At 45.6% G+C, this 14,803-nt stretch overlaps 1 protein-coding gene across 2 annotated transcripts; it reads right to left on the bottom strand.

Moving 5' to 3' along the window:
* Window positions 1,663-10,241, bottom strand: LOC8075363 (probable serine/threonine-protein kinase At1g54610). 2 transcript variants are annotated; one of them, XM_021456701.1, is made up of 7 exons: window positions 9,732-10,241; window positions 9,347-9,631; window positions 8,944-9,261; window positions 6,095-6,322; window positions 5,296-5,396; window positions 4,623-4,737; window positions 1,663-2,422 (listed from the first exon to the last, which is right to left on the bottom strand). In XM_021456701.1, exons 1-7 carry the CDS (start codon window positions 10,041-10,043, stop codon window positions 2,108-2,110), a joined length of 1,674 nt encoding a protein of 557 aa, XP_021312376.1. In that variant the 5' UTR covers window positions 10,044-10,241; the 3' UTR covers window positions 1,663-2,107. The 2 variants fall into 2 exon arrangements, with proteins under 2 accessions (XP_021312376.1, XP_021312377.1); XM_021456702.1 differs by having other exon boundaries at window positions 1,663-2,419.

Raw genomic sequence — 14,803 nt, 5'->3', positions numbered from 1 at the left:
GAAAGCAAAATCATGTCGTAGCCGAAGCCGGTGGACATGAACTCAAGGCTCCCAAACTAGATCACCGTGGAGCGTGGAATCGGTGAAATAGGGGAAGCCATCCGGAAAACAGGTGGAAAATCGTCAGCAAACACGCAGGACCCCTATCTGGCGCGCCAACTGTCGGTGTTTTAACCTCGGGGGGTAACACCAACAAGTGAATTTGTGTGCGTGTCTTCCTTTTCGGATGGCGATGCAAGATGAACATGAGAGTTTATCCTGGTTCGGGCAAGAGAAGGCCCTACGTCCAGCGGGGGGGAGATAGTTTGTATTACCTTGCAGCTAAGTGCTTATACAGGGGTGAATACAAGAATGTTCTAGAGGAGCGGAGTGATGTGTGCGAGTTGTGTTCTCTCTCTTGCTTAGCCTCGGCGTCCCCTTTTATAGACCAAGGGGAGGCTCAAGGTTATAGGATGTAGGTACTAGAGTAGGCCTCGATAGGGGTATGGCGTGAATCCACTCGAGGCTTCCCTACCGGCGTGGCCTCGACCTATCTTGTTGCAGTGTACTTGGTGATGATGGCGCGTGCACCTCCCGAGCTTATCCCCTGTATGTTGCTCGGTATTAGTCCGTGAATACGCATGCTTGTACGTCGTAGCAGGCGTCATGTCGGGAGTGGTTTGAGCGCTGACTTCCGTCGCTCAATCCTTCTCTGGAAAGGAGCATGCGGACTCGAGGGTCTGGCGGTTTAGACGGCGTCCGTATACAAGAGCACTGACCATTACGTCTTGAGGGGCTTCCTGACGGGACAATACGCCTGTTGCGTCACTACTTGTATGTACCTTTCTCCGAATTCAGGGATAAAGCTAGGAAAACGTGGGATTTGACGGGTGCACGACCCATCATCACGTTTACCGTGCCCGCTGGGTTAGGTGGGAACCTGTCAGTCACATTAAATGCTCTGAATCCCGTACCAGCAGCAGGCGGCAGGGGTGCGTCCTTGCGCTCGAGGCTAGTCGATTTGCTCGACGGTAATTCCGTAGTCGAGGATTGTATGGTTTTAAGCCTTTAGTCGTTCGCTCGACCTCGTTTCCGTAACCGAGACTAGGATCGATTAATGTCCGTGTTGTGGGTCGAGTTAGGGCGCTAATCAACGCACTCTTGTAGAGGGGGGTGTCGAGTCTAACTCTCAGGTTAGCTTTTCATCCTTTGTCAAGGATGTCTTGTTTAGGCACCCCTTATTAACATCCTCGACACAATGACTCACCATTTCAAGAACACCAACGTGACAAACACTTTAACATCTACCACACATCACTATGACAGTGGGCCAATCACCACAACGGCCGAAGGCCCCACAGGCCACTGAGCGGGTCGGCCAACCTACCCAAGCAAAGGGTGACGGACTGTTTACGATAGCACTGGATATAATCATTTACATGAGACTTGTATTATTTAGATGTGTCCCTGCCTAGATCTATCTTTACCTGGACTCACATCGTTAACGTTTTTCAGGTACAATCGGAGCTAATCCATTGACTAGCAGCAGTAGTAAATGTTCCTGAAAACAAGAAAACTGAAAGAACAGTGCCTTTTCATTGAGGATGCTACCCCGAGTACAAGGCGAAGCAACCCGCCGCCAGCAAGTTTACGAGAACCAAAACTATACAATTATTACCACTGTTACATGAGAAAGGTCGCCATCACACTTGATGATTCATTAATAAGTCAAGCCTACCATCGTCTCTTTACATACAGAAGAAAGAATTAATCCATATATACACATGGGCAACTGAATTGTCGTCAAGAGCATAAATACACGAGTCTTTAGACCGCTAAAGGTCCCGTCCTGGTGACGGCAGCTTGTTCAGAAGCATCTAAACAGTACTGGAAACGCTACCACATGACATGTACACAATCCGGAAGACTTCACCCTACAAACAGTGCTGTTGCCTGCTTTCCAACCACCGGAGGGACAAAACAAGAAAATTCATCTATACGCCATGAAAAACCTTTCCCACGGTCCCTCCACATACTGATGACCAAAAAAAAAGACACTTCATTTTCTTTTTCTTTTTTTTTTTGAAGGAAAACTGTGGAGCTTGCTCGCCAGCACTGGGACACTTTATTATCGGGCTCGTATCCCTCCCGTTTCCTTTTGGAGCTGCTTTGAGTAAGCAGCAGCCTTAGCATCTAGGGTAGTTTGCTTCTTCCGCCTTGACTGCCCAAGAGCTGCTGGGTCAAACAACGGCCCCGACCATGTTTGTGAGGTCCCCTTCTCTATGGGGACTACTGTACTGAAGGAAGCATCCTGATGCTCGAACATAGGCTCCATGTGACGACAGGATCCCAGTGGATTACCCGTACCTCCATCCTGATGCGGAGGAGGAAACTTCTCACTTTTGCTCTTTGCATTCGCATGAGTTATCATCCGTCGCCTCTGCTGTTAATAAGAAATTTGGGAACCTCAATATTCAGTATCACATTAAGCAATAACATTTGAAAGTGACAAACTGCCTGAGTTTACTTATGTTAATTCATCTGGAACAACTCATTTGTGATCAGAAGCAAAAAACATAGATAAATCTCCCTGATTCACAGCAATAACAAATGTACTAAGAGACAAGGGATACTTCTTGGAAGGTTTTGCCACAAATTAATAGAGGCAAATGATTTCGCAAAGATTTATTTGGCACTTAGCAGTAGTGCAATCAAACAATGTTGGCTTTGATCATATTTTTATCTTAATTTCATTGTTCTTAAAGCAACAAACCAAAGGTGTGGCAACCCACCATCCTCTTATCACTTAGGCGCTTAAAGCAGGGCACTAGGCACTAAGGCGGGCAAGGCGGACGCCCTAGTCATGTATATCAGAGAAGAAGAAAAAATACGCCCATCAATGGACCACAAACACAAGAAACGGTGAACCAACTGCCCAACTAGCCTAAGGTTCAACCCAAGATTCCAAGTCAACAGCCCATAAAACACCTGTCTCTTCCAACCTCATGGGGCCAATTAACTCCCCCTTCTGCGTCGTCTATGTATTCCCCGATGCAACCACCCAGGAGCACTGACGAACCCTTCCCCCTATGCTAATGGTGCACCACTGCCTCCCCTTTCCAGATCGCCACTACCACACTTGAGAGGGCAGAACCGTGCCACCCATCGTGCTTGATCTAGCAGGGCAGAACTGCACAGGAGCCAACGAAGGTGGGGGAAGGCAAAGGGAGAGCCGTGCCACCTGCTGGTTGCCCATATGCTGCCCTTCCTTTCTTTCTCTGTTGTCTATCTGTCTCTGTTCCCTCTCTCCTTCCCTATTTTGCCTATGTTACCCTGATACGTGAGGTAGGGGCCATATCCTGTAACAGATACATATCTGATACAGATATGTGGTGGATATATCCAGGAAGTATCAGGACAAAATAAATACTACAATTTCAGATACTTAGGCCAATATGTATCAGCCCATCTACTGGATACAGCCTAACCCAGAACATTGATACATACACCCAGCACAGCTGTGTTTGGTTGTTCAGTGCCCCACCTTCCTTCCTTAGATCCCTCTGCGCCGTGGCCTCCCTCACCCAAACATCCAACTGCCGCCGCACACAGCCCACGTGGAGAACAGCGCCGGCAGCGAGCTTAAGCAGCTGCCTGCAATGCTCAAGCAGGCAACAGCTGCCAGAGGTGCACACCACCCACAAGGCACACAGCACCTGTGGTAAATAGGCAGGGAGCTCTTTCCTCCTCCCTCCCGTGGTTATTAGTCCCTTCCTGTCCTCTCTCCCATGTCCCACCCCATACCTAGTCAAATTCATTCGTACTCTTTGCTTGTTTTTTCCTAGCCAAGACTAGATGGCAGCAATAACACAAGGAGTGCTTTTAGTAGTATGTGTTTTACTGCCTGCTGGAACTGGAAGTGGGAGGGAAAGGAATTGGATCAGTTATCTATTGATCTCCTCCGACCCTGGAAGCCTCAAGTCGAAGGTGATTTTGCAAGTTTGGATTTTGAGAATTGGATGGAGGTGCTTCACAGGCTTGGCAGTTGGGAGTGTTAGCAAAATTGAAATGTGGAAATGATGAGCAAAACAGTACAAATGCAAGATTGTGTTGGCAAAATTGCTATAGGCTTTTAGAATTTTATAATATGCCTTATTATCTATTTGTTTTTTTAAAAAAAAAAACTAAGACATTTGTGTATTGGGCTTTTACATAAAATGTCATATCCACCTATCCATATCTGTCCAATACCACATATCTGTATCTATGATGCATAGATATTAGCTAGGCATCAGCGACACCTTTGGCATCGGTTAATGCCTTGTCAGCGACATACGAACACTAGTTAATTTCAACTTTTTATGACACTTTGGCAATTTTGAAGTGTTGAAGTAGTGAATTTTGCTATGTCTGTATTTCTTCCCTAAAAGGGAAAAAAGGAAGAGTTCTGTGGAAACTCATTTTCTTGTGCAAGCTTTGCAACAATTTTGTTCATTGCAGGACAGGTTAGCGAAATCAAAAGGTGAACTACCTAACAGTATCAGATAATCACAATTAACTTGGCAGTTTCTGTATTTCTCAATGGTGAAAATCATAGCAAGCAAAACAAGCATAGTCTTCAGTCATAAAGAGCTTTGACTCACATCTAAGTTCGCTTGAATCTCTGCATTAGCTTCTGGTGCTGGTCCAGCCCTGCGAGACCGATCCCGTGGTCGAGTCCTTTTTGCTTCTCCTTTGTCCTTTGCAGCAGCTCGTAGTCTGAAGGATGATAATACAACACAGAAACATAAACTAGTTACAAAGATGAATATATCCTTTATTGCTTACTGGTGCAGTCTCTTGATTGAAAAGAGGAAGTTTAAGCAGTAGCAGTTAGAGTGCATGCAGATATATGCCATTCAAGTTTACAAATGTGATTAGCCAATAACTTGCTGACGGTCTCCTCTCTCTTTTTTTTTTTTGGCTTCTGGCTAATTCCTACTTCATAACAGTAGAAGGTAAAAAAACGAACACTAAACCACACAGAAAATAGCAGAAAGTGGCTGCATGACAGTTTAAGGAAAACACAGGAAGTTCCTATCAGATAGATTACAAATGAATAACAATAGTTATGATAAAATGAAGAATGATGTGAATCCAGAATGTGTACAGTATCAACATTTCATTATTTATGACTCAAAACACTAATCCCAACTTGACACAAGACAGTTCATGTAACCCATTAAACATGTGATGTAAATGTTGTATGTAGGGCTCAAACATGTTTATATCCGCATGTATGTCCAGCAAAAAGTAAAAAGGGTAAATGTGACACACCTTCTAGCCTCCTCGTCCCTTAACTTGGCATCCATCTCCTTGCTTGGTGGATATGTTGGCAGACTTGAAGGGTCACAAGCATAAGGCTCGGTTGAAAAAAACTAAGCCATTTTTTTTCCCAAAAGAAAAAAAAGAAAAGAGCACATGATGAGTAACTATTGATGATGGAATAATAGTTCATTAGAAGCAGCACAAAACCATAAGGCCATTCAAAAAGACAACAACCATCTTCATCGCCTGATCCTAGAGGAAAAGAAGGAAACCGGGGGGGGGGGGGGGGGGGGCACTTCTTTGCCACCCGTCAACAGAAGCATGTTGCAAGTGTCGATGAAATGGGGCTGGATAAGGATTGAGTAACTCAATGGACAACAAGCATCTCCTAGAGATCAGGCACCATCACGACACTGCAAATCTAAAACTAAAATGGATATATAATATTGATCCTAGTAGGAGAGCACCATTTTCTATGACATACTGTATATATGATTGAATTGCACAAGACTGTAGTACAAACTTATATGCGTCCAAAATAGAATCATATATTGCTTATTTGCAAAGACTGCAATATATGCAACCCATAAATAAAATTTGAGAAATATATAATACCAACCATACAGATTCTCCCAGCTTGTGGAGTTCTGCTCCATATCTAGTTATTAATATTTTGAAGCAAATATTTTTTTTTTCTAGATCTAAATTGTTTTCCTGCAGCACCATACTTTCTTCATAGTAACTTTTCTGATTACACACCTAAAAAATTTCTTTCCAACTAAGAAGAAGAGAAAGGATAGGAACATACATCACTGTGTAATGCAGCTGTCGCAGTTTGTCTCTCAGCTGGATCAATTGCAAGCAGAGTTTCAACCAATGGCAAAGCCGATGTAGGAAAATCTTTAAATGTCTCCTTGATGCAACGTTTATAGGGTTGTTGAGGTTTGAATATTGTTGCATGTGGCAATTTAGACTTCTTCCAGTACTCCTCAGAAGGGGAACCACATAGCTTGAAAATCTTGTGCAACTGTTCCACCTGGTAAATAGTGTACATCCCAGTTTTAACAGTAGAATAAAAGTGTGGCATAAAAAAAAGAATATATGGTGGCTGGAGGAACATGAACAGAAAACTCAAGAAAAAATGTTGTGGTGTAAGCACTCTCGCTGAATTTACAACTCAATAGATTTATGAATAACCAAAGTGCATGTACATGGCCATTGGCAACTCAAGCATCATGCCCATTCCATACTAATCTCCTAAGCAATTTCAAAAGATTAAATTCAGTATTTTCTACGTTTTCACCCATTCATATATTGCAGAGTTTTTAGCAATCCCCTCCTAGTTTCTACGTAATATCTGGCACATCAGGATTTCACTTTTTACTTTAATCCCGCGAGGTTAGGCGGACAATCAGCCTATTTTCTAGAGTTATACAAGACTAAACCTTGCATGAGCAGCTGACATTGGGGAAAGGGCAGGGCTGTTCATGGGATTCATAGGCCAATAAGAGTATATGAATTGGTTCACTCATGCAACTCGAACTTATATAATATATGCCATCTTAATCATCCCTGAACAACAAGTGCAGCAAGAAAGCTCATGAGATACTAATCCTTTAGCTCAAATGTAAGAGTTGATATGAATAAGGGACACTGAATTGGATGATTGTATTGAGGCCCAATGGGGACTATATATAGAGTACATGAGAGACACATGAGGGAAACCCTAGACAAGGAGATTACACTAATAACCCTGACTATTATACCCCGACACCCCCTCTCAAATGCAACATGAATGCAATGTCAGTACATTTGGAGAGTTGGCACTATGCACTAGAACTGAAAAAGAAAAGTGTAATAGTGTATACATCCAAAATCCAAAAAATGAAGATGTCGAAAGGCAACTTTTGAACAATGTCGATGTACAAAATGATCTCCTTGACAAGAGGGTATTGCCTTCACAACCCGTACTTCAGCAAATACGCCAAGTCTTCACAAATGGTACTTCAACTATGAACATTGCTTTGGAGACTTTGAACTCGACGAGAATAAATTGATGTATCAATCAAGCCAAAGGAAGAATAGAGAGATCACTGTTGCTAGATGACAAGCAGTAAGACAGAGTGGTTGATCATGAAGTGTAGCAAAATGGCTACCAAAGAGATCAAGAGGGCAAACTCGCATCAAGATGATGATGATTAGCTAAATTGACGGGGCTCAGCTAACCAAAGAAAAAAAGTTGGCGAATCCAACAATAAATTTGTGGATATGAACGACTTGGACAAACTGTAGGTTTAGAACTAGACTTGGATGGACACAAATGCGACAAATTCAATGAAATTTAGAAAATTGGACTCGTACAAAAGAAGGCAAAAGATGGAAGCAAGGGCGCTCGGGAGCAACCAAACATGGGCGGATGAATCCACGGACTAGACGAGATTGACAACAGAACAGGCGAGAAGAGTCCGCGAGGATAGGCAACAGGCTCACGGATGGTGGGAGGCACATACGACACGAAGATGGGCGGACAGGCCACGTGTACGAGCGGCGTTGAAGAGGGTCCACGATGGGCAGACTCCAAGCCACAATGAGCGGCCGAGGCAACTTCTGCGATGGGTCAGCAGACGGGCTGATGATGAACAAAGAGTCACGTGGCTGGGCATCCTCTCCATGCTTGAAGACGGGCAAAAACGACGGACGAAGAGTCGCGTGGCCGAGCGTCCTCTCCGTGCTTGAAGACGGGCGGATGGAAACGGCATCCACAGAAGATGCCGCAACAAGATATGCACGGACAAGAACTAGAAGAGGGGAAACCTATACTAGGAGATTACACTAATACCCCTGAATATTATACCTTAACAAGAGCATTGCTGTAAATAAACTAAATAGAAGTTGACTGTTTTATGTCTTGTGTTTTTGGATGCTACTGATATACAATGTATGACAACAACGGTTTGTCCAATACAACAGGTTTTCATTAATAAATGTGAAAATATATTGCAACTATTGGCCATATTGGCAAATTTTGGTGACTAATGAAAGAGGTTGTCAAATGACAAAAAACATAATAACTACCACAGGGAGCCAAGCATTGAATCTGTAAAAACTGATTAAGAATTAAACATGTATGTTGAATTTAACCTTATTGTTATGTATGTCATTCCACCAGTACTAGATATATGAACAAAATACTTAGAAACATCAAATCTGTTTGGACATGTCCAATAATGAATACAATTGCATCAAAAGCTTATTATAGCAGAAACAGCAGACGCATGTTTGTCAATAGAAGTTCCCACTAAAGGCAATAACCAATGGGAGTCCACAATATCCTTAGATAAACGTTAGTCAGACACTTACAATAAGGGCAAAAGGCCATCCATGTCTTCCCATAATGACAATGACATGTTTACAAACAACTACTTGCCAACATAAATAAATTGAACAAAAGACCAGACAGCGGAGAGATAACACTGTCCTCACAAGGCTATCTGAGCAAAAAGTCAACATTTTCAGCCACTACTACAGAATTCTTTATAATGGGAACAGTGGGAAGGGGAGATTTAACCATAGTTCTGATATTGACAGCGTAGCCCCAAGGATTACTACAAAAATTAACATGGCAGAGTACAGAGCGACCCCATGTTCAAGACTCACCTCAGTGCGCCCAGGCATTATGGGCTTTCCATACAAGAGCTCTGCCAGAATGCATCCAGCACTCCACAAATCAACGCCTACACTATAATCAGTGGCACCAAGTAACAATTCTGGTGGACGGTACCACAGCGTGACCACTCGGCTCGTCATTGGCCGTTTATGCCGTGGATCAAAGAATGTCGCCAGCCCAAAATCTGCAATCTTAAGAATCCCATTATTATCCAACAACAAGTTTGACCCCTTGATATCCCGGTGCAATACATTATTGTCATGACAATGCTCAAGCCCTGACAACAGCTGCTGCATGTAACATTTTATCTGCAAGATAACACAGTGACATCAAACTCACAATTTCCACCGAGTAATCATCGACCGTCTGAAATAGCAATCAACTCTCACACACCTGAGGCAATGTGAACTTGACATCAGGACTTGCGGCAAGCCCAGCAAGGTCATGCTCCATGTACTCGAAGACAAGGTAGAGGCTGCACGACATCCTGGAGGTGACCAAGCCCTCCAATTTGATGACGTTGGGGTGGTCGAGTGTCCTTAGGATGAGTATTTCCCTGGCCATAAACTTGACGCTCTCTGGCTCGAGGTTATCAAAGCGGACCTTTTTAAGGGCGACGATGCGGCCGGAGACGGTGTCCCTCGCCCGGTACACGTTGCTGTACGTGCCCGATCCTATCTTAAGAGTGAATCGCCGGACAAAGCCAACACAAGAAAGGAATGGCGAATCAGTACGGTATACTCCCCGTAGCACGACCAGATTTCAGGGGAGCGCCTACCTTATTGAGCTTCTCGAAGGTGTCGGCGCGGCGCGGCGCCCAGCCGCGGAGGGCCTCCCCCGCGACAGCGACGAGCCACGGCGGCCAGCCGGCGGCGAGCTGCTCCGCCGCGGCGGCCGCGGGGACGCACCCCTGCCTGGGCCCCGCCGCCCTGCGGCCCCCGAGCCGCCGCCGCGGCCTCCCGTCCCCGTCTGCGGTGGCGACTGCGGAGGGCGACCCCGCTTCGGGCTGCGGGGACGACCTCTCCTTGCCCCTCTTCTTCCTCGGCGCCGCAGGGGACGACGCGGCCGCCCGGCCGAAGACGCAGCCCATAGCCGGTGGCGCACCTCTAACCTACCCTACCTTCTCGAGCCTTCTCGGAGCATCTAACCCCCGCCCGGCCCGAGCCGCTAGGGTTTCTGCTGCCCTCCTCGCCGGGAGCGACTGAGCGAGCGCGAGGCGAGGACACAGGAGAGTGAGGCGGGGAGGATCAATCAATCAGCAATGAATGAGAAGAGACGAGGGGGGAGCAGGAGCGGTTGATGAGTCTGTGGATGAGCATTTAATAGGTCACGTGGCGGTGGGGCTGACTAGTGGGGCCCAGGGGGTCAGATGAGGTCAACAGCTGGCGGATCGGTAAATCGAACCCGCTGCGCAGCGGGTGTGTCATTTGTGTTAATTGGGGTGGGACCCGCGGCGTGATGAGACGGGTGGGGCTGGTGATAAAGGCGGTTTGGTCGTTTTGCTGTTGGGGGCGGGGTTCGAGGTGGGCAAAACCTCCCTTTCTATCCGGCTCTCAGCGATGCCGTTAAGGTTCGTTTCTAGAGTACGGCTGCGCGCGGCACTCGGTTGGCGATTTTGGACGCTTATGGCGGAGCTCGGGGTGGCTACGGCGGGCTCGCGCGGGAAGATGAAAGTTTCCGGTCCTATTTCACATCCTCCCCAACCCTTCTCTATAAGTAGACCCACAACAGTCTCAATCCGTTCCTTCTCCTCTCCGAGCTCAATCCACTTCTTCCTCGTGAGAGACCGGTGGCAGTGGGTGTCTGCGCAGTGGTGGCGGTGTTCTCCAGTAGCCGGCGGTGAGTTCCTTCGCCGTTGGTGGTGCGTGTTCGTGTGCTGCTGCCGGGACTCCGAGGTGGGGGGCTTCTTCCTCTCCGTCGCGTTCTTCTTCCTCTTTGACGGATCTGCAACCTCTTTTTCCTCTCCTATCGGATCTGCAACCTCTACTTGCAGATCTTCTTCCTCTCTCATGAAAGGACCCCGAGGCTAAGGTGAAATCCGGTATCGTTTGTGTTATATTGTATGATGTTCAATGTGCTAGGGTTTGCTTTAAAGTCTGTTTTTTTACTTGCGTATCTGCTCTGTTTAGGGTAGATCTGTGAGCTTCTATTTTGTTGAGGTGTGTGAGATGCTTTCTATGAGTTGTGATTTGTTTGGTTCATCTGTGAGTTGCGTTCTATGGTTGATGATGTAGTCATTAGTGTGTACTAGGAGGCATTTATTTTGCAGCCGTGTACACATCATATTGTCCTTGATTCATGTTGCAAGCATGTTGATGCATAGCAGGGTGTGATTAGCTAAACTGTTCTTATATGTCATGCATGTAGATGGATCCCTCTTTGCGCCGAGACATGATGCGTAGGCAGGCTGTTGCTATGACTATTGTGATGGTGTCTTTTGTAAGCACTAGGCTTAAAAGGAAAAGTCCTGAACCTGATACTGAGCCTAACCCCTTAACCCCCTGGCTTAGAGAGCAAAATGAGTTGCACAGGCAGAGAACACTGGCAGTTATTTATAACTCCACTGATGTAGAGTGCATATACATGCTTAGGATGAGAAGAGCACCTTTTTTGCTCTCTGTGATTTGCTTAGGTAGAGGCAGTTGGTGACAGATAGGGAGGGGGTGTCTGTTGAGGAACAAACTAGCCATGTTTCTCCACGTGGTTGGTCACAACCAAAGGTTTAGGGTGGTAAGGCATTCTTTTAGGAGATCCATAGAGACAGTGCACAAGCATTTTCATATGGTGTTGAATGTTGTTGGTCAGCTTAGGACAGAGGTCATTAGGCCATCTAGCACAGCCACTCCTCCAAAGATCCTTGGGAGTCCTAGATGGAATCCATATCTGAAGGTCATTGTTTACCTTGGATTCATTATTTGTTAATAATCACAAGATGCACTTGTATCTCATTGGTATGGTTTATAGGAATACATTGGTGCCATTGATGGCACCCATGTGCTTGCTAGAGTTCCTAGGAACATGCAGCAAGCTTTCAGGGGTAGGAAAAAGGACCCCACACAGAATGTCATGGTTGTTGTGGACTTTGATCTCAAGTTCACTTATGTTTTAGCTGGCTGGGAAGGGTCTGCTCATGATGCACTTATTCTTTCTGATGCCATTGAGAGGCAGGATGGGTTCACTATGCCCCAAGGTAATCTGCACAAACTACAACACATTGTTCACCTCATAGGTAATCACATAAAGTCACTTAGAGCTATTTCTGTTCCATTGTAGGTAAATATTACTTGGTGCATGCTGGGTATGCATGCAGAAATGGTTTCCTACCTCCATACAGGGGGGTCAGATACCATTTGAGTGAGTTTGGAGCTAATAGACCTACTAATGCTCGGGAGCTGTACAATCTCAGACACTCATCACTTAGAGTCATAGTGGAGAGGGCTATAGGTGCACTAAAGAATAGGTTCAGGATCTTAGACAACAAGCCATTTCATAAGTATAAGACCCAAGTTAAGCTTGTCATTGACTGCTGCATCCTTCACAACTAGATCCTGGGGTTTGGTACTGATGAGCATGTCCCTTCTGAGGTTGGGTTCACTGGTAATCTGCCTAACCCACATGATACTGACAGCCCAAGAACAAGACTCTATAGTCATGTCTGCAAAGAGGGATGCAATCTGCAATGCTATGTGGGAGGGGAGGGGTACCCATAGAATTTGACACTTCATTTATGTCAGTTTTGTTTAGTCTATCCTGCTATGAACTCTTGCTTGCACTGTGAACATGTAATAATCCATACTGAGACCAAATTTTTATTACCTTGTATTTTCTTGTCACCGCCTTTATATTTGTAATATTGTTTGCCTTTGTTGTGTATATTTTGGGTGCTTGTTATACTTGGGCCACCCTGACTTGTTAATGGCAAACACAACTATGTCTCCTATTGAGATTAATGGGTTTGTGGGTGTTGCTGATGTGCTGGAAGAGATAATCAGGAATGGTTCAGATACTGCTGTTGTAGGTGGTGCTGATGCTGGAGCACCTAAAAATGGTGCTCCAGCTACTAGTGCAGCTCCAACAGCACCTGATGCTACTGCTGCCCCTACTGTCCCTGCTGCAGCTACTGGTAGGGGGGGCTATGAGGTGGAATAACAACACCTTTGGCTTTATCCTTAGGAGGATGTCCTAGCTGTTGAGTGATGGTAGCAGACCAGACAAGTTGTTTAAGGACAAGGATGTGAACCTTGTTGCCAAAGCTATGAAGGACTTCTGTGGGGGAAGTGATGAGCCCAACTTAGGTGTACAATCACTTGAGGAAGTGGAGGCAGAAGTGGGCTAGAGTGGTCAAACTGAAGGATCTTAGTGGGGCTTTGTGGGATGCTAATGCCAATGCTATCATGCTTGATCAGGATCACTACCTTGGCCACTGCAAGGTACTCCATGTCTTATTCTGTATGGGCTAATCCTCTGTCTTTCCTGTTTTCTTCTCTAATCCTATGTGTAATTCTATCAGGACCACCCTAAGGATGCAGAGTTCCTTAACACCCCAATTAGGTTCTACACTGAGATGGAGTCCATCTTTGGGGGCAACCTGGCCACTAGCAAGTTTGCTATTGGCTCTGGTGATTCCCAAGGTTAGTATTTTGATAGTGTTGCAGGCAAGGTTGATGGTCCAACACTTACCGAGACCTACAACAAGACTGAGATAGCTGAGGGTAGCAAGGCCACTGACCTGTCTTTTACTATTGTGGGTGGGAAGAGGAAGAGGGGACACTTCAGTGAGGATGAGATGCTTATACTCACTAAAATGAGTGATGTTGTCAACAATGTGGCTCTAGCTCTTAGAGAGACAGGGCCTGCTTATGTGGATGGAGATCTCTACTCTGCTATCATGGAGATGGGGGATACACTAAGGATGCACTGATGGTGGCCTACACCTTCCTCCTAGACAACAAGGCTCAGGGCAAAAGCTTTGTGAACATGAGTGAGGGACATAAGACCATCTAGCTTAGGACCTTCTAGCCAAGAACTACTTCATGTAGTTCCATACATGCTGGTCTACATGCCTAGGAGGGGCTTAAGTGCTGAGATGTATAGTTTCTCTACCCCCCTCACCCACTCTCTTCTTCTTTTGACTCTAGCTGGGAGTTGGCTGTTGTAGATCTTTTGTGTAGGCAGGTTGTATGACTGACTACTGACCTTTTGGTAAGGATTAGCTAAGAGGGTGGCTAACAATTTGGGCCCTATAGCATCTTGGGCAGAACAATTTATTGTAACATACTATTAGTAGCCTCTGTTGGTTGTTGTTTATTTCATGCATCTATTCTGTCTACATTGTTTTCTGTCAACTTTTGTTTGTTTGCCAATGATGAGTATTACTAAGTTTTATTATGTCATGTCTATCATCAAACAATGTGATAGTGAGTTGGCCTACACAAGGTTGTTACTCACTTTATTGTGTGGCTAGTGTTGACGGTCCTTAAGTATCAAGTATAATTATCAAATAAACAAAGAAAAGGATCCAAATGCAACCGACACCCAGACTTAGGGTTTTATCTGACAGAATTCCACGAGTTTTGGTGTTTGTCTATTTCTGTAGGGGGTTATCAGGAATTATGGAAGAAAGGCCCACACATCGGGTTTACATAGAGATATTAACGTGCCGCGCAATTATCTAACATCTAGAAGAGTCCAGAAGCCACGGGAACAAACAGGAGACCGGACGGGCTCGGGGGCAGGGCACCCGCCCTCTCCCCTTGGGCGCCCACCCTGGCCTCAGGCCAATCAGCTTCAACTTCGCGGATCATGCTCCACCGACCTAAAGGATCAAGGAAAACCATGCGATTAATGTCG

Source organism: Sorghum bicolor, chromosome 3 (assembly GCF_000003195.3).
Source record: "Sorghum bicolor cultivar BTx623 chromosome 3, Sorghum_bicolor_NCBIv3, whole genome shotgun sequence".
NCBI lineage: Eukaryota > Viridiplantae > Streptophyta > Magnoliopsida > Poales > Poaceae > Sorghum > Sorghum bicolor.
The sequence above is the reverse complement of the archived record's forward strand: the minus strand, read 5'-3'. Positions and strand labels throughout refer to the sequence as shown.